The sequence below is a fragment of the Elephantulus edwardii genome, unplaced genomic scaffold (assembly GCF_000299155.1).
Source record: "Elephantulus edwardii isolate Elephantulus edwardi_28Jun2011 unplaced genomic scaffold, EleEdw1.0 scaffold00129, whole genome shotgun sequence".
NCBI lineage: Eukaryota > Metazoa > Chordata > Mammalia > Macroscelidea > Macroscelididae > Elephantulus > Elephantulus edwardii.
The window spans coordinates 6,253,719-6,279,017 of record NW_006399879.1 but is presented as its reverse complement, the minus strand read 5'-3'; the positions used below and the strand labels follow the sequence as shown (position 1 = coordinate 6,279,017).

At 54.2% G+C, this 25,299-nt stretch overlaps 1 protein-coding gene across 1 annotated transcript; it reads right to left on the bottom strand.

The window, feature by feature from the left end:
- Positions 1 to 248: 248 nt before the first annotated feature.
- Positions 249 to 25,299, bottom strand: LOC102877421. Its single transcript, XM_006893660.1, has 12 exons — positions 25,169 to 25,299; positions 24,663 to 24,879; positions 22,963 to 23,099; positions 21,698 to 21,956; positions 21,439 to 21,563; positions 21,096 to 21,176; positions 8,056 to 8,140; positions 7,679 to 7,749; positions 7,476 to 7,537; positions 6,868 to 7,255; positions 3,843 to 4,118; positions 249 to 489 (listed from the first exon to the last, which is right to left on the bottom strand). The coding sequence occupies exons 1-12, from the start codon at positions 25,297 to 25,299 to the stop codon at positions 249 to 251; spliced, it is 2,073 nt and encodes a 690-aa protein (XP_006893722.1).

Here is a 25,299-nt window from a genome sequence, read left to right as displayed (position 1 = left end):
CAGCATCCAAGGCACAGCCCAGGGACACAGCCCGGGGGTCAGCCCTGTGCCTGTGACCTCTCCCACCATACATATTCCCGGCTCTCCCTGAGCCCAAGGGGACAGTCCAGGGGGACAGCCCTGCCCCTGTGGCCAGTCCCACAGGCGTGTGTGCTCCCAGCTCTCCCTGCGGACAGCCTGGAGGGACAGCCCGGCGGCCCGAGGCTCGTGGCGCTCAGCCGTGGCTCGCGTGTGCGTCCGGAGGCCCGCTAGCCGCTGGACTTGGCGATCATCTTCTCCAGCAGGCTCATCATGCGCTCCTGGAGCTGCAGGCTCTGCACCTGCAGCAGGTTCTGCTGGTCCAGCACCCGGCGCACCTCGCGGCACGTCTCCTCCATGGCCCGACTCAGCTTGCGCTGCTCCTCCAGCATGGCCTCCAGCAGCCGCAGCTTCTTCCTCTGGAACGGGCAGCCTCGCACCTTGCGCTTCTTGGCCGGCCGCTCCTCTGACCTGCACGACAGAGAGGCCGTGAGACACGGGTGTACCGATCTGGGACACGTGTGAGCTGATCATAGACATGTGTGCTGATTCAAGACATACGTGCTGAACAGAGACGTGTGTGCTGCTCAGAGGTGTGTGCTGGTCTAAGACACGTGTGTGCTGGTCAGAGACGTGTGTGCTGATCTGAGACGTGTGTGCTGATCTGAGACGTGTGAGCTGATCATAGACGTGTGTGCTGATTCAAGACATACATGCTGAACAGAGATGTGTGTGCTGATCATAGATACACGTGCTGGTCTAAGAAGTGTTTGCTGATCTGATACATGTCTGAGATGTGTGTACCAATTTAAGACGTGTGTGCTGATTCAAGACATGTGCTTAACAGAGATATGTGTGCTGGTCTAAGACACGCGTGTGCTGATCCAAGATGTGTAAGCTGGCCTAAGACGTGTGTGCTGCTCTGAGACGTGTGTGCTGATCTGAGATGTGTGTACCAATCTAAGACGTGTGTGCTCATCATAGATGTGTGTGCTGGTCTAAGACACGTGTGTGCTGGTCTGAGACACGTGTGTGCTGGTCTGAGACATGTGTGTGCTGGTCCAAGACGTGTGTGCTGGTCTGAGACATGTGTGTGCTGGTCCAAGACGTGTGTGCACTAATAGGAGACTCACATGCTCTGACCTAAGGCACGTGTGTGTCAGCGTGAGGCGTGTAGCTGAGCTGAGACTCATGTACCAGCCCAAGTCACACGTGTGCTACCCTGAGACATGCATCCACCTGTTGCCCCCGAGACAATCCCATCTGACTCCTGTCAGTGAATAAGTGGGGAAACTGAAGTCACCAAGAACTGAGTCCTTCTCCCATGGCCATGGGTCTAGGTGTGGGAGGACCCAGGTGTGGGAGGACCCAGGTGTGGGAGGGACAGCTGGCTCAGTAGCCACACACCTCCAACACCAACGGTGAGTGTACAGGGGGCCCTGTCTCCTATGCGACCAGCAGCCATCAAAGAGCCACACTCAACCTCGGTACGTAAGGCACTCAGGAAGCTGCCCCCTCAGGTCACCTGAGAGGGCTTGGAGGTGACTGTTTCTACGGCGGGAGGTCAGAACACTACGATGACTGTCAGCCAGGGCAGCCAGAGGTGACAGAAAACCCGCCCTTACAGCCGTGCCCTGCAGTCGTCCAGTCAGGCGCTGGGCTGGCCAGAGCCCTGCAGGGCTGAGGGAGCAGCGAGGTCACCACGCCCGTCCCACAGGAGAGGCCGAAAACCAAGGCCAGAGCCGATGTGTCTCCCACACACACCATCGTCACCACACCCCTCACACGGGGACCCCAGACGTGGTCACTACGGATGGCAACTGTTAATTACCATGACAGCCATTCACAGCTGCTTATCCCAAACCTCACGCCTCACAGAACAGATGGCCTGCCCACAACAGACGTAAGACCCTCCCCATCCTGGACTTGCTGCTGGGAGGGAATGTTCACCAGCTTAGCTCAATGGCACCTGTCCCCTACAGGGCGAAGATTAGATCTTCTAACGAGTACAGCTCTAGTCTCCATCATAACTTCTATGCGGGTCAGGGACGTGGCTAACAGGCCAGCCTCTAAATGACTCTAGCTGCTCTCCAAGTCCTTCTGCTCCCAGATCGGGACTTAAACCTGGTAACTGTACCCCCTTTGTAGAGCCAACAGAAGCCAAAGGCTGTGCGTGACACCAGACCCTGCCCAGTCAGAGCCAGGGAGCCAACCACACGGGACGCAGAACTCTAACTGGTGTTTTAGGTGCATGAGTGACATCAGGAGCGGGGGGCCCGAGAGAGAACCAGCCGGCACATTCTGAACTCTTCATCCCTCAGCCCAAACGCACGCTCGACGGAGGCCTAAGCCAACACTACCCTCCAACGACACACGGGTACAGGCCTTTTCTCCATTGTACTTTCAGATTCATGACCGTTCTCGATCCCTGGACGCTTTTCTAATAAATATCTCTGCGTTCACCTTCTCTCCTGTTTCCTTGCCCTCCCTCACCCGTGGGCTGGAACCAGGGCTCAGCCTACGCCTGGATCCTTTCTGAGTGAGACATAACCAGGTCAAGAGCAGGGGATCCGTCCACGGCCAACCTCCCCATTTGTCTTCCACCCAGTTCAACTCTTTGGCCAGGCCAGGGCGGTCGAACTAGGGCACTGGCCCCATGGTAACAAGGAGGGCAGAGAAAGGAGAGAGGTCTGTCATGTAAAGAGAGAGGAGATGGGAGCAGGGCGAGAAGGAGAGGCCATGTGCTGAGGACTCCTGACCCAGAAGAAGACAGTGAAACACGTGAAGTCAACCAGGAGAGGAAGGTGAAGGGGGAAGACCCTCCCTGGAGCCGACAGAGAGTGGAAGAAGAGGGCGGTGAAAGAGGGAAGAGCCCACACAGAGAACGCTGTCCGCCACACCCAGGACTTGGCTCACTCCCGTCCAGTGGTTCAGGCTCAGCCACCCTCCAAGCCCGTTTCCAAGGCTGTAAAACGCAATGGGATTGACAGGACTGTGAGTCCTACTCCTCAGAGCTGCTGGTGCACAGTCTCCGGATTACCCGTGCGACTCAACATACACTCTTCTACCAAATCCTTAAGTCCGACCTCTGGCCTCCTAAACTGGGGCCAACAGGTTCCCGTCTGTTCGTGCACCCCCTTGTGGTGTGTCTGTCCCAGCAGCACCAGAGAAGACACCAGCTGTGCAACGAGCAAAGTCCTGCAGCGCCTCGGGGGCTGTGCTGGTCAGGACCCCACCCCCGCCTGGGCCTTCTCAGCTCACACACAGCAAGGCCACTCGGCCACCTCAGAGCCAGAGAGAGAGGGGTCCCCATACGCTCAGCCCTGGGACAAGCTGGGAAACTGAGGTACAGAGAGGACAAGACCCAAGTCAGGGAGGAGATCCACAACCTCCCTGGTCAATGCCCACACACCCTGGAAGGTCCACCCCAGAGGACCTCTCCTCGGGAGCCAGTCTAGTTGCAGTTTGAATGATGGAGGGCTGGACATAGGTGGGGTGGCAGTGAGGGTGGACAGCTGAGGCCTCAGGACTGGCCTCCGTAGGCCTTGCCGCTAGAGCAGGCTCAGAAGAGGGCCTGTGGTCCTAAACTGGGGCCTTGGGTCAGGGACCCCACAGATGGTTCTCAGAACACACCTGCCATGCTCTGCAAATGTGCATCCCACTTCCTAGGCGAGAAGACTGAGTCCCAGAGACGTGGGGACTGGCGTGGCAGAGCCGAGAGGCACACCGGCCGGCTGACTAAGCCCGTGTTGTCACCGGAGGCCCAGCTCAGCCAGGAGCACCTGCCTCCCCCAGGGCCCGCCCAGGTCAGGACGGTGACGCACCTGAGCTTAAGGGACAGTGAGCTCGAAGAGCTGTCGAAGCCGTGGTCCTCCAGGCGGCCTTCGTAGGAGAACTGGCTGTACGGTAGGTACAGGGGAGTGGACTTAGCAGACGGCGACAGGGACGCCTCGGTCTGGGACGTAGAGGGCCCCGGCTGCTGGCTGTCTGGCAGCTTCCCGTCACAGGACTCGGGGACTTTGGCCAGGATCCTATCAATGGCTAGGAAATAGGGCCAGTCAGGCGGGACGGACTCGCTATCTGTCATGCATTTTAATTTCCTGAAACGAGAGACACAAGAGCCAAGTGTGAGACGGCACGGGCTGGATGACATCAGGCTTCGGGAGAAGCCAGGCTGCGGGTCTGCACTGCTTTAGATGGTAAAGAAGCAGCGAGGCAGACACCCTGACCATCGAGGGGACCCTTAAAGGTGGGGACTTGGAGGGTCCTTGATTAGCTGTAGTTTCTAAACTCTGCAACAAAAACAACCAAAAATCGCGAAACCAAACCCATCAGCGTCGAGTCAGTTCTGATCATAGTGACCCTACTGGACAGAGCAGGACCCGTGGCGGTCAGCTCTGGGGAGGCACGCTGCCTCAACTTTCCCCCAGAGAGGCTCGAACAGCCAGCCTCTTGGTAACTTATGATGTCCCCAGGACCCCACAGTGAACAGACTCTACTTTCTAAGAAGGTTAACCAGCAATGGGAAAGAACTGTACAGCCAAAAAAGGCAGTCGGAGGACGCAACTACAATACACCACGACAACACCACTAGCAGGGACCCTGCAGGGCTGGGGGTGACAGCGCTGAGTGGGGGCTCATTCATCCAGCAGGTCTAGGCTGCGTCTCGGCTCTGTGACCTTGGGCAGCTTCCTTATCCTCTCTGACCCTCAATTTTCACATCAGCAAAAAGAGGATGACCGTCAAACCAGCCACTGCCGTCAAGTCGACACACAGTGACCTTACAGGACGGATGGGGGAACGGCCTAGTGGGACGTCAGGGCTGCAGACACTTGGGAAGCCAGTCGGCTCCTCATTCTCCCGCAGCGGCTGGTGAGTTCAGACTGCTCACCGTCATTCCCCTTCAGGGTTTGCAGCCTGAGGCCTGGTGTCCAGCCAGCAGCAGCTCTCACGATGTGGGGCCACAGTACAAGCACCATCCGATGTGGGAAGGTAGCAGCGGTCAGCATTCCAACTGTGAATGGCCCACACAGGAGCCTGGACCAGCACCAGGACAGGCTGTGCCCCGCTCCAGAGGTCCTAAGTGATAGCTCAACAAACCAAGCTCCACGGAACTCCCCACCTTCTCCACCTTCCTTAGCCTGATAGCCTTCATATATAAAGAGCTTTTACAAAAGAAACAAGATGAGTCCCTGCTCTACAGAGACACTCTCAGGGTAAAAGGAACCATTGCGCAGGTCAGTGCGCCAGCTAGCTGGTCAAGCATGCCCTTTCTCAGACCCTCAGCTTGCCCTCGGGAGTTGTGAGGGTACCTGTGTCTCATGAACCGTAAGTACAGTGGGCACACAAGCCCTGGTCCCACTGTGAGGCCCATGAGGAGACCACTGCAGGAGGGACATCTGGTCCCATTGCCTCTCACGCCTGCCATAAGCATGACATCTTCAGTCATGATCCCTCTGTGTCCTCATGACACCTGTGTACCTTGAACCCCGCAACACCTTCATGGCCTGTGTGCCTGCATGCCCCCAGGTGCTCTCCCAGGCTCTCCACTCTCATGAACTTCGTGACCCCTGTATGCCCTTGTGACCCGTGTGCCCTCATGACCTCTCTATCCTCATGACTTGTGCATGCCCTCATTGACCCCTGTGTGCCCCAGTGACTCCTCCACACCATGATGACCTTGTGTTCTCTGATTATCTCTCCAGACTAAAGACCGTTCCGTGCCCTCTGGGCCCAGTGCACTAGGAGGCACGGCCCATGTGGGGTTCCTGCCTGGGACCCTGACCCAGCAGACCCCAACAGTCTTCTCTTTCTTGAATGAAGGACTCTTGGGGGTTCTGCTCCCCTTTCAAACCCTCCTCTGTGAGCTGGATGCCTGGGGACTCAGGGTGACCCATCCTAGGCCGGCCCTGGGTTCTGTCACACCAAGAGCCTGGGCACCAGGCCTCTTCCTCACTCTCGGCCTCAGTCTCCTGACTAGTGGTGGTGGGGTGGGCAGTCAGTTGTCTCCAGCTGGGCTGGGGGGCCTGGAAGGAATGGGGTGCAGCCTGAATGTAGCATCCCTCCGTGGTGACATTCCAGGTGGGAGTTCCATGAGGCTACTCTGTGTCATCAGGCAGCCCTGGACAAAGGCCCGAGCTGTCCCCACCCAAGGAAGCCAGGACCAGTGCCTGCTGCCAACAGCAAGCTCCTCGAGCCATGTCCTGCCCTGCCCAGCCTCAGTCTCCCCACCCCTGCCAGGAAGCCCAAGGGTAGACTGTCAGGCGGACAGTCCTGGGGAACTTTCAGCCTCGTGACTCCAGGAACACAGCCTCAGGGCTCTTCTGTCTCAGGGTGGCTACCTGGCCAGGAGACCTCACCTGGGCCTGTGCCCTGTGGCTCCTCTGGTGCTGGCTGGGACAGGATGGATGCCCTAACTGTCCTGGTGTCACCTGGCCTCATGTCCTGTGGCCATGTTGGTGCTGGTCAGGCCACAGTAGACATGACACCTGTACTAGCCTGGCTTTGTGTCCTGTGGCCATGTCAGTCGGGCGAGGCCACAGTAGATGACCCAGCTGTCCTGCCTTCTCCTGTATCTGTGTCCCGTGGCCATGTTAGTGGCCACAGTGGACACCCCAGCTGTACTGGCCTCTCCTGGATCTGTGTCCTTGTGGCCACGTCGGTCTGGCGGGGCCACAGGGGACGTCCCAGCTGTACTTGCCTGTCCTGTACCCATGCCCTATGGCCATGCAGTGCTGGCTGGGCCATGGCACATGTCCCACCTGCACTGGCCTTGCTGGGCCCCGTGCCCCATGGCTGCAGTGGGCGTTTCACAGCCCACCGGTGCTGCCAGGCCCTGGTGGCGCCCACCTGTACTGGAAGGTCATGTTGGTGATCTTGATCTTGATCTCCTCGCCCAGCCGCCGCTCGCCGGTCATCTCGAAGAGCTTGCTGGCCATCTTCTCATAGACCTTGGCGTTCCGCTTGGTCTGTTTGAGCTCGTCGAAGAACTCCTCCCAGACCAGCATGAGGCCACGCATCTCCGCGTCCGTCCAGTTGCGGGCCCGCCGGTGCTTCTCCGTCTGGGGGGACACCAGGTAGGTGGGCATTTCGGCCGCTGCCATGGCGGAGGCACCTGTGGGGTTAAAAGACAGACTCAGGCCGGGCCCCCCGTCCCGGCCCCGGCCCCCGGCCCCGCGGCTCGCCCCACCATGGGCAGCCGGCAGCGGCCACAGCTGGGCTCGAAGGCGGCTCCGTGCTCAAAATGGGGCCTACGTCTGACAGGCAGGAATTTAGTTAAAAGCTTTTAAACGGGAAACGTCATTTTGATGTCACGTTTCCATAGCAACAGAGCAACTGCATAAGCTACAACAACAGAAACCTTTTAACTGAAAGCGCAGGAATCAGGGCAGACCTGACGGGCCATCAATATTGCAGGAGGCGGCCGGCCTAGGCCCGCGGCCACGCATGGTGCATACCGGCGGGGACCAGAGACTTCCCGGGGTGGGGGGCCGGGGGCACCAGGTGCAGGGCAGAGAGACTGAGAGAGGACAGACAGTTGGACAGAGAAGGAGAATGGGAAGAGGGGGTGGGCAGGACATGGCAAGGGGGACTTCGAGAGACCCTCTTGAGGGGCTCAGGCTGGCTGCACATGACACCACTACCAGCTGATGTTGCCCACCTGACCCAGACATGGTCCCCACACAGCCCCAGGTGGTCACGTGTGACAGCCACAGCCAACGTGTTCCCATCCTGTGATGGAGAGCCCGTGCAGGTCAGCCCTGCCTCAGTTTCCCTCCTGGCAGAGTAAGGCTGGCTTGAGCGGGACTGGTGCTCAGGGGTGAACTGGGGTAGGTCTGGAGGGAGGTGGCCGCCCCAGCACTGCCTGGACAGGTGTCACAGCACGTGTGCAGGTGTAGACAGCTGTCGGCACCACTGTGTCCAGGTTCCGAGCACCGTCACACTGTATGTCCACACCAGGAAAGGAGAAGCACCTCGGTTCAAACAGTCAGAGCTGGGTCTGACCCCCACTGGGGCACCTTGAGGACAGACACTTACCTGGGAGGTCCCTAGGGGACAGATGAGCCCCAGAGGCAGCCCTGGGTCAGGGACCCACAAAGATAGACGGTCACACACCAGGAGCCTGCTCAAGGAAGGGGGCTCACAGCAGAGTCTGGCCTGGATCACGTGAGGGGCAGGAGGACACCCTCCAGCCTCTGAGTCCCGTCTCCTACCATGAGTTCGTGGGCGAGGGGGTTCAGGACGGGGACGGGGCACAGCTGGCACCTCGCAGGGAACTGGCTGAGTGTCACCCCAGCATGAAGCACCGCTCAGGGAAGCTGCAGCCTGCAGTGTTGTCGCAGGCCATCTAGTTGAGTGTGACCAGCAGATCTGAGCCCTGTCCTGTCCTGTGCCGTCCTCACCATCTCTTACATACTTGGGTCCATTGCTGTGGTCAGTGTGTCAGTCCACCTAGTCCAAGGTCTTCCTCTCTCTCACTGACCCTCCACCTTTACAAGCATGACGTCGCTCTCCAAGGAATAGCCTCTGCCAGCAACAAGCCCGAAGTATGTGAGATGAAGCTTTGCCCTCCTTGCTTCCAGGGAGCACTGTGGTCACACCCTCTCCAAGACATGCTGATTCTCATGGCTATCCGTGGGATGTTCGGTGCTCTTCTCCAACACCACTGCTCAAAGACATTGATTCTTCTCTCATCCTTATCCATTGTCCAGCTCTCAGATGCACAGCAAATGACTGAAAAGACCATGGCCTGAATCAGATGCACCTTAGTGCTCAGAACTGGGGACACATTGCACTGGGAGAGTCAGGGACCACTCTAAATTACCAAGAAGCAAGGACATCAGTTTGAGGACTGAGGTGCACCAGCCTGGGAAGACCCGCCCAATGCTCCCACTGCCCAGGTCAGGTGACATACAGGGTTAGGGGTCCATGCTGCCCCCTCTCCCACAGTGTTCAGAACATGCCCTGTAACAGAAGAGCATTTGGAGTGAGCATGACAGCTGAGGCACAGAAGAGCCACCTCCTCCAGGAAGTTCTCCATGCTGCCCAGAGATAGAGACGGGACCCCAGCGTTCTCACCTGAGGTCCAGACTCATCCACAGAGTCTGTCCAACCCAACTGTGACCTCCGAGGACAGGGACTGTACTACTCACCACTCCCGGCACACGGGATGAGGGCCTCAGAAGGAAGAAGAATGTGGAGGACAGAGACGGGGGAGCAGGACTTGGGATTCAAGTCCTCTTTTTAATGATTCAAAATACGCACTGCTTGCAGAAAATGCAGAGGAATTCAAACACTTAGGGAAGATCCAAGGCTATAGATATGGTTATATCTCAACATCAAGAAAGCAAAGATCCTCCCGGGATCAACAGGCAACATCGTGACAGACAGGGAAAAGGCAGGAATTGTCAGCAGTTTCCTCTTATTTCATCTACAATCAACACCCATGGTAGCACTAGTCAAGAAATCAAAAGATACATTGCCTTTGTGACGTCTGCGGTCCAGGACCTCTCCAAAGTTCTAAAAGGCAAGGATATCCTTTTATTTTTTTTTTAATCATTTTAATGAACATTTACAGAGAATTTGGATTTCCATTTATTCATTGCTGCACTTCTCTACCCGCCCAGCCCTCTCCCCCCGGCCCCCAGTTCGCTCCTCTCTTTCAAAAGTAAAAGAAACACTCCCTCCCTGGTACACAATCCCCCCACACCCCTCCCACCACCCCAAGTACATTCCACTATGCAACCTTAATTGTGGACTCTTGTGATAACCATAATACCCTATCATACATCGCTTTTAAATTATTCACTCCCTCATCTGTTTCAGTGCAGTACACACAATTTATCCAGTTTTTCTCAGTCTTACCCCCACCCTGATCAAGGATATCCGTTTAAAGACTAAGCTGTGCCTGGCAGAAGCCAAGGCTTTCAATGGCCTTTGATGCTTGTGAAAGCTGGACACAGAATAAGGAAGACTGAAGAGGGGTTAATGCTCTTGAATTGTGTCACTAGCAAAGAGCACTGAATACCCAACAGACGCCAGTGAAGCAAACTGACCCGTCATGGAGGAAACACATGCAGGGCGTTTCTTAGAGCAAAGATGCAGGGGCTCATGTCACGTAGTTAAGGCGTCTTAAAAGGAGGGGCAGCTCTTTGAGAAGGACATCATGCTCAGAGGGGTGGACGGTCACCAAGGGAGAGGAAGACTCCTAAGGAGATGAACTGACACGTGACCATAACCATAGATGGAAGTGGACATCATGAGGACGGCACTGGATCCAGCCTGGTTTTGTTCACCTGGGCAGTCGCTGTGAGCTGGAGTCAACTGTACAAAACCCAACAACTTAACAGTAAAACACACAAAAGTTACAGCTGTCCTGGGAGGCAGTTTGGCGCTTCCTCAGAAAGCTGAACATGGAAATTCCATATGACCAGCTATTCCGCTGCTTGGAATATACCCTGAGAATATGAGAACTGAGGCACAAACAGAGACTTGTACACCAATGTTCACGGCAGCATTATTCACCATCACAAGAACGTGGAAACAGCCCAGATGTCCAAGTACAATCAAACGGATTGATCAATGATTTTGTACATTATGACCGAACTTTGGAGGGACTGGAGAGCATTATGCTGAGTGAACTAGCTCAGTCCCACAAGGACAAATATTGTATAAAACCATTATTGTAGAATGAGTATGAGGATCCGACGGGGGGAAGGTGGAAGCAGAGGGATGAGGATGTGTGGGGGAGGCAGGAGTAAGCATGAGGTTGTACAATTTAATGGGAGGGTGAGGGAAACGGAAAGAATCTGGTCTGAAAAATAATATCTTTGAATTTTGTAAATAAACTAGTAAATTTTTTAAAACCCACTTTAAAAAATACATAAAAGTGACTATGCTGCCTTTTCTATGATGATGGCGCCAAAAGCGAAGAAGGAAGCCCCCGCCCCTCCCAAAACTGAAGCCAAAGCAAAGGCATTAAAGGCCAAGAAGGCGTCCTGAAGGGCATCCACGGCCAAAAATGAAAATAAAAAAATAGATCCACACATCACCCACCTTCCGGCGGCCTAAGACGCTGAGACTCCGACGGCAGCCCAAATACCCCCGGAAGAGCACCCCCAGGAGAAACAAGCTTGACCACTATACCATCATCAAATTTCCCCTGACCACTGAGTCAGCCATGAAGAAGATAGAAGATAACAACACACTTGTGTTCACTGTGGATGTCAAGGCCAATAAGCACCAAATTAAACAAGCTGTAAAGAAGCTCTATGACATTGATGTGGCTAAGGTCAATACTTTGATTAGTTCTGATGGAGAGAAGGCGGCCTATGTTCGACTTGCTCCTGACTATGATGCTTTGGATGTTGCCAACAAAATTGGGATCATCTAAACTGAGTCCAGCAGGCTAATTCTAAATAGAAATTTTTCTCACCATAAATAAAAAAGTGGGGGTGGGGTGGGTGGGGAGAAAAATGCAACAATGAATAAATGGAATTCTGAAATCTCTGTAGATGTTCATTGAAATAAAAATAACAAAATAAAAAAATAAAGTGACCATCGTAACCATTCTGATTCAGGCTATGGTCTTTTCAGTCATCTGCTATGCATGTGAGAGCGGGACACGGAAGGACACCAGAGAAATCAATGTCTTTGAGCTGTGGTGTTGAAGACTTCTGAATAGCCCGTGGACCGTCAGAAGAACCGACAGGTATGTCATGGAGAAAGTGCAGCCAGAGTGCTCCTGGGAGGCGAGGAGGGCAAAGCCTCATCTCACACACTCTGGGCACGTTGCTAGGAGAGGCTCTTTTGGAAAAGGACATCATGCTTGGGAAAGTGGAGGCAGGATCAGCGAAAGGGAGGCAGACCCACAACATGACAGACTGACAGTGACTTCAGCAACGGGCCCAATGTGTCAGATGATGAGGATGGCACGGGACAGGACAGGGTTCAGGGCTGGTGTTCACAGGGTCGTTATGAGTCCTACCGGACTCAACACCAGCTGACCACCACAGTAAATGCTGACTATGTAGAGTAAGCTCCACTTCTCAGTTTATCTTTCCCAACAGGGCATTTTATATCTACTCAAAGACAAGCCCATTCTCTTCTACCGGCCCCGGCAACCTCAGTCTCACTGCCTGTCTCCAAGAGCCTTGCTGGGGAGGTGAGTCAGGAAGACCAGGCTTGGAATTCACCGTGTGCTTTGTGGGAGAATGAGGTTGCAGCGTGTTTGGTCTACACCCCGACCACACCGCGGGGTGGTTCTCATCTGGGCGCTGGAACCAACAAGCTGACAATGGGGTTTTCGCCGTGTGGAGTTCTGCGTGTGCTGCAACCCTCAGCTGCTAATTAAAAGGCCACGCTGTGTGCCCACCAGCCACTCTGGGGGAAGGACGAAGACCTCTGCTTCCAGGAAGATCACCGTCTTGGAACCCCCTGCGGCAGCTCGACACTGTCCTACAGAGCTGCTAGGAGACAAAATTGACTCAAAGGCCCTGGGTTAGGTTCTGCGTGATTTTTTAGGTTTCATGGAAGTGGAATCACACCTTTGACCGTCTGTGTCTGCCTGGCTTCCCTGAATCGAGGCTTGTGCGCGCATCAGAAGCCATTTATCACTGCATGATACTGCAGTGTGTTCAGCCAACCGTCGACTGATGGACACCAGGCTGTCCCCACGTGCTGACCACTGGGAAGAGCGTGGCTGTGAACGCTGGTGTGCGGCTGTGCCAGCCCCTGTATTTCATCTTCTTAGGTGTGAAGGACTAGACTCGTGGGGTCACGTGGTAGTTTTTGTTTCACTGAATGAGGAAGTGCCAACCAGTTTTCCACGGGGCGGCACTGTCCTGTACTCCCCAGAATGGACATGGCTCCAGTTTCTCCACACCCTTGCCCTCATTTCTGACACTGCACATGATTTCTCTGAACAGGAATCCGAGGGGTGAAGTGGTCATTTTTCACTGTTCTTTATTTGCCTCTTCCAGTTGCTTCATGATCTGTCTTCTCATGCGCTAATTGTCTGTGTCTTTAGAGAAACGTCTATTTGGATTGTTACATTTATTCATTCATTTCTAAGAGTTCTTTATGTCGTCTAATTGTTGTTAACTTTTCAGATATGTGACTTGCCAATCTCATTCTTAACATTAGTAGTATTTTTAAAATGTAGTTGTTAGGTGCCGCTGAGTCTGAAATGACTCACACTGACCCTCTGACCAGTAGATCTGAGCCCTGTCCTGTCCTGGGCCGGCCTCACCGTCTTGGACACGCTTGAGCCCATTTCTTTCTTTTTTTTTATTGTTATAAATTTTATTAGTTTTAATGAACATTTACAGGGATTTTGGGTTTTCATTCCTTCATTGCTGCACCATTCTCTCTACCCTCCTCCCCAGTTTGTTCTTCTTCCCCCGCCATCCGAATGTCTATTTTAATTGTCCAGTTGCCACAGTGCTTGTCAAAGTCAGTTCTGATTAATTTGAGCCCATTTCTGCAGGCACTGTGTCAGCCCGTCTTGTTGAGGGAATTCCTCTTTTTGCGACCCCCCCCCCCCCTTTTCCAAGCATGATATCCTTTTCCAAGGAGCAGCCTCTCCTAACAACACGCTCAGAGTACGTGAGATGAAGCCTTACCATCCTTGACGGTAAGGAGCACGCTGGCGGCAGTTTCTTCAAGATGTAGCTGTTCTTTTGTCAGTCCATGGGGGACACTCAGTGCTCTTCTCCAACACCACAATTCAAAGGCATCAATGCTTCTTCTATCATCCAGAGCAGGTGACTGACAAGACTATGGCTTGAATCAGGTACACCTTAGTCTCTAAGCTGATATCATCACTCTTCAGCACTTTGGAGAGGTCCCTGACAGCAGATTTTCTCCATGCAACATGTCTTTTGAATTTTCAAATCCTTGTACCAAGGGTGTTCATTGTGGATGCAAGTAAGATGAAATTGTTAACAGTTTCAGCCTTTTCTCCAAGTATTGTGATGTTGCCTGTTGGCCCAGGGGTGAGGATTTTTGTTTTCTTGATGAGGCGAAGTAATCCTTACTGGAAGTGATAGCAGTGGTTGATCTTCAGTAAGTGATGCAAGTCCTCCTTAGTTTTATCAAGAAAGGTTGTGTCATCTGCACAACACAGGCTGTTCATGAACTTCCTCTGATCCTGATGCCACATTCCACATAAAGTCCAGCTTCTCAGGTGATTGGTTCAGAATACAAGCTGAACAGATATGAAGAAAGGCTATAGCCCTGACACATGCCTTTCCTGATTTTAAACCAGGTGATGTTCCCTTGCTCTATTCAGGTAACGTCTTTCTTGGTTTTGGTCTAGGTTTTGTGTAAGCCTAATTAAGAGTTCTGGGATTCCCATTCTCAGTGTTAACCACAGCTGGTTATGATCCACACAGCCAAATGCCCTTGCTTAGTCAATAATACACAGACAGACATTCTTCTGGTATTCTCTTCTTTTAGCCAAGGTCCATCTGACATTGGCAATGATATATCCCTGGTACCATGGACTTTTCTCAATCCAGCTTGAACTTCTGGCAATTCTATGCCAATGTTGTTCTAAGTCAACGTACAGTTCCAGTCATTTTTGGAAGATCTTCAGCACTATTTTGCTTGTATATGATAGTAACAATATTGTTTGGTAATTTTCACGTTCTGTTAGATCACCTTTCTTGGGAATGGGAACAAATACAATCTCTTTTGGTCAGTTGGCCAGGTAGCTGTCTTCCACATTTTCTGGTACAGACTGGTGAGCATGTCTAGGGCTGCATATGTTAGTTGGAGCATGTCAGTGGGTCTCCCACTGATTCCTGGGGCCTCATGCTTTGCCAATGTCTTCAATGCAGCTTGAACCTCTTACCTCATCTCCACTGGTTCTCTAACTAGTGGAGTGGGCCACTGGAGCACCTGAAGGAACTCACAAAAAAGGACTGTCCAAAAGAATAAACACACGTGTCCCGGAAGATGGACAGACTAGCCCCTCAGAGGTGGTGTTGTTTTGTGCCGTCGAGTTCCTTGCGACTCATAGCGACCCTATGTACAACAGCCCTAAACCGTGCTCTGTCCTGTGCCAATCACACCGTCTCTCATAACATCCATCCCAATTATCCCAGTCACTGAATCAATCCACCTCATAGAGGGTCTTCCCCTCCTACGCTGTCCCTCCACCCTCCCAAGCATGATGTCACTTTCCAAGGACCAATCCCTCCTTAGAACATGTCCAAAGTGTGTTAGACGAAGCCTCAGAATCCTTGCCTCCAAGGAGCAGCCCGTTTTAACCCTCTCCTGGATGAATCTGTCTGGTTTCCTAGCAGTCCATGGTACCCTCTATACTCTTCTCCAGCACCACAGCTCAAAGGCATCAATTCTCCTTCTATCCTCCCTAGTCATTGTCCAACTCTTTGATGCATAACAAGTGATTGCAAAGACTATGGACTGGATCAGACGCACCTTAGTCTCCAGAGAGACACCGTTGCTCTTGAGTACTTTAGAGAGGTCCCTAATAGCAGACTTTCCCACGGCAATATGGTTTTTTTATTTCCTGGCTGCTGGTGCCAAGAGTGTTGACTGTGGAGCCAAGCAAACGAAAGCTGTGAACAATCTCAGTCTCTTCACCATCCATCCTGATGCCAATTGGTCCAGTGGTGAGAATCTTTGTCTTCTTGACATTGAGCCTCAATCCATATTGGAGGCTGCAGTCCTTGACCCTCTGCAGCAGGTGCTTCAGGTCCTCCTCAGTTTCAGCAAGCAGGGTTGTGTCATGTGCATAACGCAGATTGTTGACAGATCTTCCACCAGTTTCTCTTCATAGAGCCCAGCCTCCCAGATAATCTGTTCTGCATACAGGCTGAAAAGGTATGGAGACAGGATGCATCCCTGGGGTACGCTCTTCCCAATTTTGAACCATGCAGTGGTTTGTTTGGGTTTTTTTTTTCTGAAAACCTCAGAGGCAAGGCTGGTGAAACTTGGTGTCCCACACTTTGGACCTGTTGTCAGGAGAAGCCAGACCTTGGAATAAACCATCATGCTGGTGTAAGTGGAGGGTCCGTGAAAGAGAGGAAGGGCATCGGGAAGATGGACTGACAGTGACTGTGCCCAGGGGCTTGGGCAGGGCAGACAGCAGGAGCCTGGTCCAGTGGAGAGCATGCTTCCTACCTGGCCTTCACAGGTATGAGTTGTGGTCAACTTGAAGGCAACTAACAACAATATATGTCTCCACACGATTTGTTGTTTTTATCATGTCATTGGTTGAATTGTGTCTCCCCGATATGTTCATGTAGTGATATAACATGGAAGTTAAATAACGATCCCCCATTCTCTGATATATCAAAGTGTCATGAAAGAATTACGGAGAGGGTGTGACACTACTAATCCCATTACAATCCTGATGCAATGTAGAGGGCATTTCCCTGGACGTGGCTCTAACACCTTCCATCTCACGAGAGAGAAAAAGAGAAGGGAAGCAGGCAGAATTGGGTACCTCATTCTCACCCAGATCGATCTGGGGGTGTGATACATTCTTTGGGCAGCAAACTCCCAAACCAGACTCAAAACTGACTTCTGTTGAGTCAGAATCCACTCACAGCTGACCCTCCAGTGGGCTTCAAGGCTCGAAACCGCATGGAAGGAGACAGCCCGTCTTTCTTCCATGGAGCCACTGACAGAGAAAGGCTGCTCCCACAGTTGGTCCCTGGACCTGAACTTCTCGATACTTAAACTCTGTAAGAATACATTTTTGTTAAAGCCAGGCTTTCTGGATTCAGCTGGGATAAACTCAAGGTCATATGTTGCTCTCATGCACTCCTTTTCATTTTCTTCATCTTCAACTTGAATGTGCACATGATATGGGTTCACTGACATAACGAGGAGAGTCTCATTCCCCAGTGGGATTACCTCCCCAAGGGTCTTGCTGGGGACTGGAGTGGGCTCTGCCTCACAGAGACCTGTATCCCACGGCAACTTAGTGTCTTCACTTCACCTTCATTCCTGAAGGAGCGTGTTCCCATATATAGAAGTCTTGGTTGACAAGTTTTGGGTTTTTTCCCTTTCTTCAGTACTTTAGACACATCAGCTCTGTGCCTTCTCTCAGCCACAGAGCTGTTGACGGGATACCAACTTCTCATCTTACCAAGGATCCGATACAACAGGACGCTTCTCATCTCCCTGGCAGCTCTGCAGATTCTCAGGACTGTTTTAGACAGCGTGGCCAGAGCGTGCATGTCTTAGGACGGATCTCTTCTGTGTTTATGCTGCTAAACACAGGGTGCTGGGCTGCTTGGATGTGTATACTCATGTCTCCCCCCGACCCCAGTCACTATTTATTCCAATTCATTTTGCCCCTTTCTCTCTCTTTCTGGACTCCTAACTAAGATGCTTATATTGATACACTTGATGATCTCACACAAATCTCTGACGCACTGCCCCTTTTTCTTAGTTTTTCTGCCCCTTCCTCCTCAAGCTCAACAATTTTGATGTTCTTATCTTCACGTTCACTAACCTTCCTGTCTGCCCTCATCTTTCGAATCCTTGTGGTGAGTTTTGTGTCACTTATTGCACTTTCACACGTGTCCCTTGAGAATTTCTAATACTTTCCTAAATTTCCCTTCATTCTTTGCTGTTTCCTTTACCTCATCCAGCATGTGTAAAATCATTGACTTCACATCTTGTGTACCCCTGAGTTGCAACTGACCCATAGCTGACCTTCCAGGGGATTTTCAGAGGCAGGAAATCACATGTGAGGAGACTCCTTCTCCCATGAAGCAGCTGGTGGATTCGAACCATGTGCCTTTGGGATTTCAATGCTGAAACTTCTTTATCATTATTTATACTTGGACCAGGAAGCAGTCCTCAGAGCAGAGCAGGGAAACAAAACACTGCATGTTTCCAAATCAGAAAGGGAGTGCATCAGAGATGCATCCTGTCTCCATACCTTTTCAATCTATATGCAGAGCAGATCATTTGGGAGGCTGGGCTTTGAGGAGGAATGTGACATCAGGATTGTTATGCAGATGCCACAACCCTGCCTGCTGAAACTGAGATGGACCTAAAAAAGCACTTGCTGCAGAAGGTCAAGGACTATAGTCTTCAATATGGATTGAAGCTCAACATCAAAGAGACAAAGATTCTCACCACTGGGCCAGTTGGAAGTACCATGACAGATGGAGAAGAGAGAGGTTGTTAATAGTAACAGCTTGCTTAGGTCTACAATCAACACAAAAGATGATTAGGTAAGTCTGCTGTCAGAGACGTTTCCAGAGTGCTGAGAAGCAATGATGTCAGTCTAGAGACTAAGGTGCACCTCCTCCAGTTCACAGTCTTCCCAATTACTTGCCGTGCATCAGAGAGCTGGATAATGACGAAGGATCACAGAAGAATTGATGCCTCTGTCTGACATACTTTGGGCATGTTGCCAGGTGGGACCAATCCTTGGAGAAGGACATCATGCTCGGAGGAGTGGAGGGACAGTGCAGGAAAGGAAGACCCTGGATGAGATGAATTGATACAGTAACTGGGGCGATGGGTGTTGGCGTGGTGGAGTCGGGGAGGCTGGCTCAGGACAGGGCAGACTTCAGAGCTGTTGTACATATAGGGCTGTTATGAGTTGCAGGCAACTCGACAGCACGTAACAACATTTTAAATTTCTTTTACTTTTCTTAAGAATGGTAGAAGTTTGTGCCTATTGTTTTGGGGTTTTTTTCACTAGTTATTTTTCTATTTTTACAATAATGATCCTATGCAGTATTTGTCCTTATGAGACTGAGTTAGTTCCCTTAGCATAGTGCTCTCTAGTCTCTCCCAAGTCAAGTAGTAATTTTTAAAATCCTTGCTCCTGTGTGCTGCACAGTACTCCATCGTGTGAACGTACCTCAAATCCTCAATCCATGTGATTGCAGTTGGACACATGGGCTGCTACCATGTTCTCAGATTTGCAGTTCAAAGTCAACAGCTGCTTGAAGACAAGAGAGGAGGCAGTCTGCTTCCAAAATATGCACATCTTTGTAAACCGTACGTTGTTGTTAGGTGCCATCAACTCGAGTATGACTCCCAACGACCCTGTGATCAACAGATGTGAACCCCGTCCTGTGCCGTCTTCATCATCTGTGACACACGGGAGACCGTTCCTGCAGTCACGGTGCCCATCTGGTTGAAGACCTTCCTGTCTTTCGTCAACCTTTCGACGCAGGACGTCCATCTCCAAGGGACAGCCTCTCCCAGCAACCTGGCCCAAGTACGTGAAACGAGTGTGAACACCTTTGTTTCCACTTCCGTAAACCCCGGAGGGCAGTCACACCATCCTGTCAGGCCGCCGTGAGAATCCACGCAGCACCAATGGGTTTGGCCCAATCATTCCTAGTTTGATGGTGGTTGTTACTGTGGACTCGGAACCATGCTGACCCGGGAGTGGATTCTCAGAATCCATTAACCGCACAAGAGAGTGCCCATCCTTCTCCTGCGGGGCAGCTGGTGGATTTGAACCATGTGCCTTTGGGATCGCAGAGCAGTTTCTTACCACTAGTTTTGTAAGTTTTTGCGCGTGAGCGGAGAATTCTGGATACTCTGGTAGCTCTGGACATTCCGTTCTCTCATCCTTTAGGAACGGGCTTTGGTTAGTTGGTGAAGGCTGCTGTCATCTGTTTATTTAGTGACTTGCCCCAAATATTTTTGCACAATAAGTACTCCAGTTGTGTGTGGTCGCTGAAGCTTCTGCAGGCAGGGGTCTGAACGTTTTCACCAGAAAACGCGTAAGAGCGCTGGGTCTTTAATGGCTGCTGCTGGGAGAAACCACTGCTACGCCCTGGAATGTCGGGGCAGCCGGACCGACACAGCTCTCCTCACAGAGCAACCCCAAGTCCTTGAGGACACTGGGCCCCCTCCTAACTCAGGTCCCAGACAGCCACTCTAGGAAGCTGGTCACCAGCCCTAACCAGGACAGGGCTGACAGCGAGGGTTGGTACTGCTGGCTGGGTATAGCATTGGCACTTAGGGAAAAGTAGCCTGTGTGCCTTCAAGAACTCCCCCAACCAGCGTGGCAGAGCAGGCCCCACACCTCCAGAATCGCCTTCTCCGGCCGCTCATTTGCTGGAGGACCTACCCACAGTACTTCCTACTCCATTATTTGCATCACACTCAGCCAGACTTTGAGTCCCAGTTCAGCTGACACGACGCGCAGTCCGGGCCAGTCAGGACTATATGCCAAGCCTTGATTTCTTGCACTCTGCAGTGGACATGGGGAGCTCTGGTGCCCCAGGCCACAGGGAGTGTGCTGCTATCCCCAAAGCCACGCCAGGCTGCAAGTGCGAATCCAGCGGCTCTGAGGAAGGATGGGCTTCACAGCCTTGGAAACCCAGTGGGGCGGAGGTCAGCTGTGAGGGCAGTTCCTACAAGCCAGCAAGGAGTTTTTAGGAGGTGGCTGCAACAGTGCCTGGCTGCATGACTGTCCGTACAGGGCCCATGTGAAGCTCGTGTGCACAGACGCTGATGGGAGGGACCGCTGTGGCCCTTCCAAGGCTGCTACTCGCCCCTTGGTGGACCCATTGCCAAGCTTCAGGGGAACGCAGGCTGGGAAGGAAGGGGTGGATGGAGCTGCCCAGGCCTCGTCCACAGCTGCTGGATAGGCTGTCCCTACACTGTCCAGTCTGGGGAAGCAAACCCCAGGACAACCAGCCCAGGACCTCCTCCCAGGGCAGCTGCCAGCTTGTGCATCCCTGTCCTCCAAACGGACAGCAGCAATCTCAGCTCTGAAAGCCAGACAGCTGTAGAGGAGACCACCCACGACTTCCTGCTTGCCCGAGTCCTAGCTGGAACAGGACCCACCCTCCTCCCAGGCCATCAGCGAGGAGGGGACCGCCTCATCCCGGCCCTTTATCAGAAGAGCCCAGGTAGGCAGGCAGCTGCCCACATTTCCTTGACGTCACTTTCAGGGTGTGGGGCAAAGGCCTGGCTCCTTCAGGTGGAAGAGAAGCCCCTGGGGTGACTGCTGACGCAGAGCCCCATTCTGGACCTCTATGGAGAGAACAAACAGCCAGCCGGGGGGCAGCCTGCAGGGGTTTGGTGTCTGCCCTCTGTCAAGAGGTGTTGCGTACCTTGGCACAGCTGCATGGCCCGTGGAGACCTCAGTCACTGTGGGATTGGAGGCACAGGGCCAGCATGGGGTCCAGAAGCACCTGTGGGCAGAAGTGGGGGTCAGGCCCGGGGGAGGGGCCCCGGGGCTCTGCTCCATACTCTGTGCACACAGTCTCTCCAGGCCCCAGGAGAGACCCAATCCATGTCCTTGTCCGCTGGTTAGTTATTCATGGAGGCTCGCTCTCTGCCCCTCTTGTCAGTAAGTCAGGACCAGGGTGAGGTGGAAGACTCAGCTGACACAGGAACCCAGGGAGGATGGGCAGCGTGGGCTCTAGCAGCTAAAGCCACGATGACTGGACAGACGCTGGGAAGCACATGGTGTGTCCACAGGGCACAGAGTCCAGGCCGGGGCTGAGGGGCCCTTCGAGGAGGTGGACAGTGTGTCCGAGGGCAAAGCTGAGGCCTGGGGAGGGGCAGGTGGTCAGGGCCTATAGCAGCCGGGGAGGAGGGTGGCTCAGGAAGCTGGGAATGGTCCCCGTGAGAGGAGGTGGCGTGTCTGAGGACACTCTCCTGTGCCCGTGCAGCGCCCAATGGCCAGGCCAGCTCGCGCGGGACTCCACACCTGGGGCAGCTCCAGCTTGAACCCTGCTACCCGGGAGCCAGATGTTGGGCATGGCATCTGCCTATCCTGCCCTCTATGCCCTTCAGAGGGCAGGAGCAGCGTGGAGGACACCTGCAGCATCCTGACCAGGTTGCCACCCACACCCTCCACGGCACTCCGCCCCTTCACGGAGCACCGGCTTGTGGCGTGATGGCACGTGTGCCCAGTGGTCAGGTCCGCCACGGACTCTCGTCCCCCTCCACGGAGGGCCACACGGTTCCTGCATCCACATCTCAGAGCACACCCACACCGCTCACACTGCACCCCAACACCAGCATCCACCTCAGCACCTCACCACCACCCTCCACCACACACCTCACACCCACAGCACAGCCCCCACCACAGCTCCACAGCCCCTCACACAGCCTCACACCACACACCTCACACCCACAGCACAGCCCCCACCACAGCTCCACAGCCCCTCACTACACACCTAGCTTGATGTCACACCCACACCAAACATCATGCATGCACATCAAATACCCCAGATACCACACACGGCACGTCCCCCACAGCTCTAACCTGAGCCCACAGGGCTCACCTCAGCCCACTCTTCCTCACTCCTCACCTGTCGCCCTGGCTCTCACCCCCGCTCACTCTTCTACCTCACGTGACACCCACACCTCTCACTGCACCCCACATGTGCAGCAGCCCCACACACTCACCTCACTCCCACATCCCCTCATCTCTCCTGATTCCACACACCTTTATTTCACACCCACATGTCCCCCGAATCTGGTTGGCCCCCGATTATCCAGAAACAAGCAGGTTCTAGCTGGAAGCCAACACGAATGAACACTCAGAGCCCAGAACCCTGAGGAGGACAGGCTGCGGGACCAGCTGCCAACTTCAGCCCCTGGTGGTGGGGCGAGGCAGTGGTCAGGCCAGCGCCCTTCTCCCCATGGTCACCCTCTCAACTCCACTCGGGGTCTCCTCATCGTCCTGGCGTGCCTGGCGTCTGGCTGCACTTAGAGCAAAGGGGCCATGGAGTGGGAGCGTCAGACAAGCTTTGGGGTGGAGTCTAGACTAGGCTGACCTGTGCCGTCCGGACGCCCAGCCACCTGGCCGGGCAGCTCCTCCCAGTATTACCAATCAGCCCAGTGACGGGTCACGCACTGGCCACAGTCCCTGCCCAGCCCCGAGTGGACAAAGCCTCGCTGCCTCCCTAGGGGCCAGCCCCACACTCAGAGTGCCTAGATGAGTGGCCCTGCCCTGGCGTCCAGCACCTCGAGTCCTGGGCAAGCGGGAAGGCCGGGTGGCTGGCTGCCTTTGCCAGCCTCAGTGTCCACTCACAGGTGCGAGCTGCTGGGGGCCACCACTGCAGGCTAATGGGGCCCATCTGTGCTCCCAGGGGACACGAGACCTGCCGCAGACCCCACGGGCAGAGGGTGCTCTAAGTGATGGACACTTCTGGAAGGCAGTATTCTGGGAAAGGATCCATGGGCAGACACAGCAGTTGGCAGGGCCAGGTGGGGCAGTCCTCATGGTGGTCACTGAGGCTGCCCGAGATGTCTAGGTGGCTGGGCCATCCCTGCGTGAGACCACAGCTCTGTCCCAGGGCCAGCCATGACCACCCTGCAGTGCCGGACCCAGGAGGGGGCCAGAGCCAGAGGCCTCTACCTAATCAGGAAGTAAGACCGCTTCGGCCCGTGTGTCTGCTGGGCAGAGGCCACCCTTGAGGTATCCGAGGACCTGCAGGTGCCCTCTGCTCAGCCTGTGCCTGAAGCCCTGTCACCAAGGGGGTCTGCCCTTCCTCGGGGACAAGCCTGTCAGAGTCCAGTCCCAGTGAGCACAGCCAGCCGCGGACAGCAAGATTGCATGGTTTATTTCTGGATGTACAGTGTTTGCAGTGGTTCAAGTCCAGGGTCCCCTCCTGGCCGCACTCTGTGCCCTCTGTAGTGATGGCTGAGCGAGGGCCAGGGCTCCGGTTTGTCCTTCACGGCCTCCAAACGGTGACAGAGTGGGGATGGAATGAAGAGGACCTCCTGCCCGCAGCCCCGTCTGGACAAAGTCTGAGGCCTCTGTGGAAAGGAGCCCCAAGGCCTGGCTGTCCCCACCTGCCCGAGATGCTGCAGCCCCACTGCCTCCAGGCTAGACACTTGGATGACCCGACAGGCCCACAGGAATGTGAGGCCAGACCCTCTAGATGCCACTGAGGTCACTGACAGAGGATCCCCCCACCCGAGCTTGGTGTCCTTGGTGTCCCGTCCCCTATGCAGCAACCCAAGACAAGGAACAATGCAGAGCAGAGGGGAAGCCCAAAGCAGAGAACTGCTGAGAAGGTGTGCTCCCAGGGGCTGTGGGGGCAGATTCCACACCAAAAAAATGCCAGACCTCAGCTCCAATCCCAACAGCCCCTGAGATGCGCCCAGCTGGACCCCCCAACCCCCACAGAGGTCAAGTCCCCACTCTGGAGGGCAGGCTGCAGCTGTGAGCAGCTATGCAGGCTTTTGGGGTAACGCCCTATCGAGGCCACATTCTGGTGGTCAGAGCCATTTCTGCCTTGTTCATTCTTTCACACAGTCCACTCTTGGGGCACAGATGGGGTGTGGCGAGGAGGCCACCTGCTAGCCCCAGCCAGGCCAGCTGGGAGGCCAGTTTCTGAAGAGCCATGCTGAGGGCCACCACACGAGCGGCTGCACCCTGATATCACCCCCATGACGTGACCACAGAAACCGAACCCCTGACAAGCGAACAGATCTCAGCGGATCACGCCGCTGGGGCTGGTCTGGGGGGCCACTAGAGCTGGCCTGGACTCATGGGGGCTCCTGAGCGAGGACCCTGCCTGTGACCGGGGGTCTCCATTAGCAGGCTGCAGACTGCTGGTGGCAGTTTTGGAGACAGTGAGGAGTCCTTGCCATGCATATCCCACCTGGAGGTGTCTACAGGTACACACATGCAGACACGCGTGTGCACCCTCGTTTACGGGGGTGGCAGCTGGGGCTTCTATCTCATCACTGACAAGGGCGATGACAGTCCGAGCTGAGCCTACGTCCCCTGGCTCTGAAGCAGGGTGGTCCCACACCACAGCATCATTACTCACAGATGTGGCCATCTGCTGAGAGGGAACATCGGGCTGTGGCGTGTCCTCCCTCGAGCCATAGCCCAGGGGGTGCCCAGAGGACCATACGGGCAAAGCTGGACTGGGAAGGGGAAGGCGACACCCCAAAAGCCCCCGCTCGTCCACCACCTGCTCTCCTGGCCACACATGTACTAAAAATGAAAGAATTTGGGAGCCCGGCCTGAGGCCTGGGCCCACTGTGGGCCATCGAGTCCCAAACACTCCTTTTTAGTCTTGGGAAAGCAGCTGCAAGTGACCTCCCCTTGGCACGCTGACTACCCAAACACCGGCTGTACCTGTGTCTGAACAGCTGCCAACAGACACGAGCCAAGCATGGCCTCGGCCAGTCCACCTTGTGTGCAGCGGCCGACTAAGCCCGCAGGGAGGTTACCTCGGCCGGCATCAAACCAGCCTGGTCTTCCCTGACTTGAGCCCGGGAGCTGCAGTCCTGAGAAGGACCCCGTGCTGCCCCTGGAGGAGGGCCTGGCAGTGGTGACGCCAT